The sequence below is a fragment of the Phragmites australis genome, chromosome 3 (genome assembly GCF_958298935.1).
Source record: "Phragmites australis chromosome 3, lpPhrAust1.1, whole genome shotgun sequence".
Taxonomy (NCBI): Eukaryota; Viridiplantae; Streptophyta; class Magnoliopsida; order Poales; family Poaceae; genus Phragmites; species Phragmites australis.
Window position 1 is genome coordinate 20,145,094 of NC_084923.1, and position 8,790 is coordinate 20,153,883.

Consider the following 8,790-nt stretch of genomic DNA (forward strand, 5'->3'; position numbering starts at 1 on the left):
CAGATCATCTGGTGTTCATATTTTTGTTACGTCCGATCTTTTTCAACTTGATTTCAATTTGAACTACCATGTGATGATGTTATATGGTTCTGGAGATGCACGTTTGCTAGTCTCATGGTGTGCAGGTGAGAGATGCAACTTGGTTTCTCTCAAAATTTTCAAGCTCTTCATGCATGGCATTGACCCAACTTGAATCAGATAAAGCATGTCTAACAGCATGGGGCTGAAAAGAAGCAACGAATGTAGAATTAGTAAAATGAGCATAAGAAGCAGTCTTGGATCTCGTTACCCTCTCATCAAGATCTCCGATCATCATATGCGGAGGGTGTCACCGCTGAATGTGTTGAGGAGCCTCACACCTAGAGGTGAACTCCCCCTCAACCTATGCTGGTGCAGGCTCGAGAGCAGCTGAAGTGAAAGTAGACATTGTAGGACCCTCTACTTGAGTAGAAGAAACAGTTGCTATCTTTGAAGCAGGTGTGGTCGAGGGAAGTAGTGAATCATCGAGAGCTGAAAGGTTGTCATCTACAAAGATGCTCTCGCTCATCACCTGATCATATGCACACTTCAAAAACAGAACTAGCCCAGCGGGTTGATTCATCAAAGGCCACATCACAGGACTCTATGATGATGTTAGTGTCAAGATTAAAGATCTTGTAAGAATGATCATGAAGAGAATACCCCAAGAAAATACCATCGGAAGAACAAGACTCAAACTTGTCAAGGTTGCCATGCTTTAGGATGAAGCAACGACAACCTAAAACTCTCAAATGTGCAACCTTCGACTTCCTCCCAAATCGCAACTCATAAGAAGTCAAATTCAAGATCAAGCATAAAAAAATCCGATTGGAGATGTAACATGTTTTGCTAATGGCCTCATCCCAAAATCTCCTATGAGTCCTATGCTCATCGAGCTTCGTCCTAGCCATCTCTCCCAAAGTGTGATTATTCCTCTCAACCACGCCATTCTGCTAAGGAACGTGTGGGGTGAAAAATTGATACTCAATGTCATGATTAAGACAGAAAACATCAAAGAGATAGTTCTTGAACTTGGTGCCATTATCACTGTGAATTACTTTCAGTGCACCAAAGAGTTCTTTGAACAATCTCAAAGGTAAGCTCTGAAAGTGTGAGATCACTTTATCATTGCTCACAAGAAAGAAGACTTAAGAGTAATGAGAGAAGTCATCAACAATGACAAGAACATACCACTTTTCGCTCGCCGAACGAACCCGAGATTCTACTGTTTATAAAGGTATTGTAGCACGTAATCTGGTACATCCGTTCCAGATCTGACGGTTCAGAACTGCGAATGTCATGATACTGTTCATCCTGATCAGAGAATATGATTCCCCCGTAACCTTCCTTTCTCGTGGTTTTGCAAGCAAGGAATCCAGTATATCTTACCACATTTGTTTGTTATATCTTCCCAGACTCCTCTTATAACAAATTCATTTGACTTCATATAAAAATGCTTTTCAAAATTATTATGTTTGTTTGTTTGAGAAGAATTTCAAAAAACTTCCGCAACGGCGCGCTTCACGTAGCGGATGTTCACGCGCCCAAAGATGCAAGAGAGAAACAGAGTCCACTCCCAACGGCGCGCTTGCACGCTGACGCCGCGCGCCGTCCCTCGCCAACGCTCCCGGCCGGGGTCCAAGGACTCATCAACACGTCCCCGCCGCGGGCCGAGTCACAGACCCTCGACGTGCAGCTCCTCACCTCCGGGCTCTGCGCCACCACCGACCTCTCCGTGAAGCTCTTAGTCCTGCACCTCCGATGCGGCTCTCTCCACAACGCCCGCGCCGTGTTCGACGGAATGCCGAGGTCCACGGGGCGGATGGACGTGTTGCTGAAGCTGTCCACGGCGCTGGCGCTGCCGTGCGTCGTCGTCAGGGAGGTCCACGCGCGCGTCGTGAGGTCCGTCGTGGAGTTCGACGAGATCCTCTTCGCCAGCGTTGGTGGACGCCTACGTGAAGAACGGGACTGTGGGCACGCGCGGCGTGTGCACGGCGCGATGCCCGTGCGGAGCTTGGTGTGCTCGACGGCGCTGCTCGTCGGGTGCATGAACGAGGGGCTGTACAGGGACGCCGAGGCAATATTCGAGGGGATGGAGGAGAAAGATGTCGTGGCGTATAACGCCATAGTTGAGGGGTACAGCAAGACGGAGGAGAAGGCGGAGTGCTCCCTCGAGGTGTTCAAGGCGATGCAGCAAGCGGGGTCAACGTTCGTGAGCGTGCTCGGCGCGTGATCTCTCTTATCGTCACCGGAGCTTGGCGAGCTGGTGCATTGCCAGGCGATCAAGAGCAGCCTCTTTTCTGACATCAAGATGGGAAGCGCACTGATCGACATGTACTCCAAGTGCGGCCGGGTGGAGGACGGCCGGAGGATCTTCGACTGGATGTCAGAAAGGAATGTCGTCACGTGGACGTCGATTATCGACGGGTACGGGAAGAACGGCCTCTCCGATGAGGCCCTCCAGCTGTTCGGCGAAATGCGAATGCGGCCTAATGTTAGGCCGAACCACGCCACCTTCTTGAGCGTCTCGCACGCCGGGCTGCTGTCTCACGGCCAGGTCTTCCAGAGCATGGAGAGTGAGTACGCGCCGCGGCCGCTGATGGAGCACTACGCGTGCATGGTGGACCTGCTGGGCAGGTTCGGAAGCGTGCGCCACGCCTACGATTTCATCAGGGGGATACCGGCGAGGCCCAACTCGGACGTGTGGGCAGCGCTGCTCGGGGCAGCCACGCTGCACGGGGACGTGGACATGGCCAACGTCGCGGCGAGGGAGGTGTTTGAGCTGAGCCGTGCGGGGAGACCGGGATTCTACATGGCGTTCTCGAACACGCTCGCGGCGGCCGGAAAGTGGAACGGCGTGCACGATGTTAGAGAGAGGATGAAACGGCGAGGGGTGCTCAAAGACGCTGCCTGCAGCTGGGTCGGCTCTGAAAACTCGCCACTCGTTGCCGGATACAAGAACAACAAAGGCTTTTGTCTAAGCACAAGTTAGATAGGCTAGAGATTAAATCTACAAGATCTAATTAAAATGATGATGAGAAAATAATAATACTAAAATACTAATAATAGTAAAAGTAATAACAATACAATACTGATAACTGATGTAAATTAAGATCTCTTCAGGTAGAGCTTTTCACCTTGCTCGTGGCTTGTAAAGTTTCTTCTGTAACATTTTTTCCTTCCGCTATTGGGGAAAAATTCAATTTTTCAATTCATACAATGGAGAATACAGCGACTGGCATGCTGCATGCGACAGAAGAAAAGTACCGTTATATTTGTATTCTGATAGGCAATCACGAATAGCACATATACAACCATCGTGTATATTATGTCTTATGGATAACTGCTTCGCAAAAGATCTCACACGTTGTTACTAATGACTCGTAAAGGATCTCATCTCTAGCGTATACACAACCAGGAAGCTAAATAATCCGGACCTAGTAGTTAACACAAGAAATAAATACACAGGCACAAAGAATTGTTACAACGTATCTTATGTCTTATGGATAGCTTCTCCGCAGGCACCGCGTCTGCATGAAACCTCTATGCACAATCATCAAAGACCTGTGAAAGCTTCTGCCCACAACAATCTCCTGTTATTAATTTGAAAATTTTGAGCAGGCGGGGCAAGTCCTGGAATGTCTCGAATGTTTTTGTTTTGTGGATGGACAATCTGGAAGAACAAAAGGGAAATAGTGAATCATCATTCCGATTCAGTTACAATTGTTGCATAGTAATATCAGGAGATGACAAGAGATCTCCATGACGAATATTAAACTGAGAATATCAATGAGAAACATATGTTACATACCTTAACAACGATTATTGCAATCACACCTAAAACTATCAGAAAGAGAAATGCCATAATACATTTGTCAGTTGCAACCTGCAAAAGGAGGTTTTCAACTTTCAGTTGGTTTGTGCGCCATCGTGTCTGTACATGTACCCATGTGTGTGTGTGTGTGTGTGTGTGTGTGTGAGAGAGAGAGAGAGAGAGAACCTGACGACCAATCTCTTTCACTAGTTGGCTAGCTTTCTTTAGCGAAAAGTGAACAGAATCTAGCTCATTCCCAATTCTCTTCATTTGCTCTGTCTGAAAATAAGGCATTTTTACAGTTAGAAATTCCTTCTAATCTTCTTGAATATAAGTCGTAACTCATGTGTAATCTTTAGGATAGAAGGTCAACCGACAAAATTCTCTTTTTGTTGATAGTGGATAGAGATGGGCATGTAAAAAGTACAGCTCAACTTGGATCATTAGTGCATATCTATATACTTCGATATAGGAAAGAGCTATCTATTATTGAATGGAATGGGATGAAGCAATGCAAAGACCAAATGTAATGCCCTAAATAGAAGTACCTAGCTTAGAAGGGAAAAAGTTGTTGCTCCAGTAAAAAAAGAAAAACATACTTGCTGTGTTAATGCTGCAGCAGTCTGAGTTCCAACCTCAACAGTTTGGTGTACGACCTACAAGAAGGATGTCCTGTGTAAAATTCTCTATGGAAGGCATTCAAACAAATTAAAAAGAGTGTAGTAGGGGAAGCAACCATTTTTGAACGCTCAATAGCTTGATCAGTCTGATCCATTTGGTTCCTTCCAGTATCAATGAGTTGCTGGTTCGTCATAGCTGCAAGGTAAACCAGATGCTCTTATATAAGAACAAGTAAAATACCTTGCCTCCAGATTATTCCATTATTTAGGTTTACAAACTTAATAGTATGAAGCAGTAGCATCTTGCTGCAAGCATTTCTTTCTTGGAGAAAATGTTTGCAGTCCACACTTTTTTTTAATCTTTTGGAAGCCAATTAAGCATGTATAGTGTGCGCATGTTGCAAACAGTCAGCTGCAATATGGAATGGAACACGCCAACTGAAACAATATCCAATCCATTTTGTTGTTGTTTAGACTCCTCAGAACCTATGAAGTGGAACTAATCAAGGAAAGTATCAAGTGCTCAAAATTTTGACACTTGACTCTCTCTTTTCTACTTTTTTATTAACAAAAAATATATCCTATCAGTAAATTTCTACATTTCATAACAAAGCTTTTTTCTAAAAGTACTTTCAAGCAGCTCCACTGTCAAAAGAACCATTCCATTATATTAGTAAGTTGAAATATTGTAGCTACGATCTTATTCTTTGTGGAATATGCTCAGCGAGCCATTTGACAAGCTTGAAGCATTAGAAAGTAATAGCATAAGATTAGCCATAGTTACGAAGTTAGCAACTAATTTCACCTGACGCCATTTGAATATTGTCCTCAGCAGCAGGCTCGCTACTTCCAGCACCCATATCGAAGAGCTCAACCCTCTTATTATTATTACCAAGGCTACTTTGGTATCTGCAAAAAAAATATTTTGATTTAGCCTTAAAACATAAGAGAAGTATCAAGAGGCACAAGACCATGGCAGGAGGTGAAAAGGTTTTAAAAAGTAATTTTTTCAATTTTAGTAGTAAAAATTAACTCTTCAGAATTCGGATAAAAAAAATATAAAGGAGATAGCAAAAGAATTGAAAACGATTTTTTTTTTTCGAGAAAGGATGTCAACTTACGTTTTCCTCAAGGTAACATAGGAATTTAACTCTTTGATCTGTACAGCACACAAGAGACGTTAAAAACATGTGCAAAGTGAAACACAGCAAGGCTACTGAAGGGGGTTACCAACCATGAACTGTTTTCTGTCATTTAGCAGCTTGTTGGTCTCGGGAGGATTCTTTGACTCGTCATCTTTGAGAATGCGATCAAACTCTTTGATCAAGCTGGAAAGAATCAAATAGGAAAAAAGCATTATTAATAAATCATCAAAAGGGGTAATCTTCATGACAAATAAAGATCAGATAATATCATTCCCAATTCAGCAGTTCCACTGAAATAAAGGATATCTAAATCAGAAATGTCATAAAAACACTGGAAAGGACGTGTGCATGGACAAATAAGTAAATTTAGTGCATGCATTGGAAAAGAATACAGTGTTTTTGCAATAGGATATTCAAGAGTAGTGTTCAACTTGACCTACCGCTTGCACTCCTTCATTTTCCCTGTGAGATCTTCCAATTGTTTAGCTTGCCTATTAGAATCTTTAATCTTGTCCATCTTTTGAAATCCATTTCTGCAAAAATATAAGTACATATCATGAAAGAAAACTTCCTCTCAGGAGTACGTAAACGCGAAAGCAGATAATGACTTGAGAGTATTTTGAAAGAGATCAAAAGATATTTAAACAATGAATCTTAGAATTTACATGAACATTTATGTTCCTACATCACAGTGTAAAAGGCACCCTCGACGGGGTCAGACAAAGAAGGTGAACACTGGTTTTTGCAAATTGGAACTCAGAACTGGAGCACCAAGGACTGGAAGCCTAGTATCAATTAACTGGATCAATATTTGTTCACAATAAAGATGCATGCATAGAAATACATATTGACCCTCAAGAAATGCCAAAAACAGCTTGCAAGATTTAGCAACAATTAATGTGAAATTGGGGGGGGGGGGGCAAGGACAGATATCTTTATGTTAACGAATCAATATTTATTCATAATAAGGAGGCATGCATCACAATACATCCTGACCATTGGAATATGCTGAAAGATCTTTAAGTATCAGCAACAAGCCAACAATTAATATCACAAATGGGAACATGTTAGGCAAATGCTGTGGACATCATCCAACCATTTCATATCTCATTATCTCAGTGACCAGAAAAGGTAGAAAAGATAATATCAGTTTCAATTCATTCAATTAAGTCATCTACGTAACATAACAACGGATCAAAACTCAGTACCTAATAACATCCAAGACCAAAGGATTGACATTCCTATAAACATTTCCATAACCAAACATAGCAATCCATATGCATGACTATTTGCCATGAAAAACATAGCAAACAAGTTATTGACAAGGATCAATTCAATTAACCAAATCTACTCTGAGCATTCAAGTTCAGCAGTGTAACAAGACAACCACACGGCCTAATCGCGCAAGTTTTTTAGACCTTATGCAACTCTGACGTATGTAGCTTGTAGAAATAAAGTTGGCTAGAGTGATCAATAGAGATAGTAAACCAATACTTCCCTTGCAGAATTTCATATATCAGTTCCAATACCTGATTTAAGTATGAACAGAGGAGACAACGAATTCAGCAGGACAAAACTCACCATTACTAATTGCGTGAGAATGCTTACAAGTGGTACAAGTACAACAATCAAAACCGTACCAGTTACATTGCTGGTGGCATTAAACTCAATATGCATCTTGAAGCGACATTGCATCAGGAATACTCTTAACAATGAAAAAAATAAACATTTTGTAGTATCTTAGGGCCTGTTTGGCAGAGCTCCAGCAAATTTACAAGATCTAATAGCTCTCCTTTTACATTTTTAGTGGATGCCTCTATGGTGAACAGTAGCATCAAGCCATCAAATTTGACCAAGTTGTTGCTTGATGGCCAACAAACCTGTTTGGCTAAATACTGAGTTCCACAGCGGCGGCTAATAATTTTGCCTTCAAAGAACCCCACCATTCCACCTGATAATTCCGAACACAAGAGCTTCTCCTTCTCATCTACCATACCACACTTGAGACTTGAGAGCGATTCCGGCAAGCAACCACTGGAATGAGCCAAAAAGCTACAATTTGACAAGCACCCCAAGCAGCAGAAGGAAGCGGACACGAGAGGACAGACAGCACCGGTTCAGAGCAATCTCGAAACGCAAGCTTCTTCCCCACTAACGCGTCGGCGGCTCCGCCAAGGCAAGCAAGCAAAGTAGTACAAAACCAGTAACGGGGCCGCAGCGAGGGAGGGGGAGATGAAGCGGAGGAGGCGGACTCACTGGAGGGCGCGGAAGATGTCGTGGATCTCGCCATCGATCTGCTCGAGCTCCGGGCTCATGGGCACGTCGCTCGCCATGGTGCACCCCTTCGCTCCCTCCGTTCGCGCTCTCCCCTTCCCCTTCCCCTTCCGGCCCGAACCCTAGCCTGCGGGCCTCCTCACGCAGCCATTCCCGAACCGGCAAACGCGGGGAGGGAGAGGAGGAAGGGGGAATTGGAGGTTGGGAAAGGACGACGACGACGAGAGAGGAAGAGGGGCAGTTGGTGAGAGCTGGGGGGTGGGGGCGGGGGCAGCCTAGCGTGGCCGAGGGTAGGGCTTGGCTCCTCCGCGGCGGCCTGGCGTATTAGCTGGGGTTTAGAATAGAATCTGGCGGAACAGGGAGCGGAAGAAAGCGATAGAGCGAGCGCGTGACAGCGACGACGCGGCTAGGATAACGTTGTTAACGTCACGGCCGGAGCCAACTGCTCGGCCAAATGACGTCTCTGCTCTTCTGCCGAGTGGGGACACCTCGCAACCGGCAGCGGCTGTGTTGGGTGTTGTCAAGTGTTCCTTGGCAAGTCTGAGATTTGGAATCGTTTTTTTTTTTTCGAACAGGGCACGGGTTATGTCAAATTAGTAGCAGTGATTACAAACCTGGTATTGAAAAAAAAAACCTGAAGATTAACTAAATTACACAAACAGAGGTACCTGTTCTTGTCTCCAAATCCAACAAGACAAAAACACCTAGGATCGGACAGAACATAGATGATATACTAAAATAAAACGAAGAGGCTGCATACTTTGGAAAAGTGCAAAAGATTTTCAATTATTTTTCCTTTTTTGTTTAAAAAGGGACATAAAAATAATACTGGAGTGATAATCCAGTGAGATTTTTACCCACTTTAATATTTTATGCCATAATATGAAAGTTGGAGGGAGGGAATTGCCACCATATCAAT

General features: G+C 43.8%; 1 protein-coding gene and 1 pseudogene across 1 annotated transcript; one reads left to right on the plus strand and one right to left on the minus strand.

The window, feature by feature from the left end:
• The first annotated feature begins 1,471 nt into the window (after window positions 1-1,471).
• Window positions 1,472-3,306, plus strand: LOC133910570 (pentatricopeptide repeat-containing protein At1g28690, mitochondrial-like; annotated as a pseudogene).
• A 19-nt stretch (window positions 3,307-3,325) lies between these two features.
• Window positions 3,326-8,234, minus strand: LOC133912580 (novel plant SNARE 12-like). Its single transcript, XM_062355397.1, has 10 exons — window positions 7,854-8,234; window positions 6,038-6,130; window positions 5,687-5,780; window positions 5,574-5,611; window positions 5,258-5,361; window positions 4,569-4,648; window positions 4,432-4,488; window positions 4,019-4,111; window positions 3,830-3,904; window positions 3,326-3,691 (listed from the first exon to the last, which is right to left on the minus strand). The coding sequence occupies exons 1-10, from the start codon at window positions 7,928-7,930 to the stop codon at window positions 3,575-3,577; spliced, it is 828 nt and encodes a 275-aa protein (XP_062211381.1). The 5' UTR covers window positions 7,931-8,234; the 3' UTR covers window positions 3,326-3,574.
• Between the last annotated feature and the right edge of the window lie 556 nt (window positions 8,235-8,790).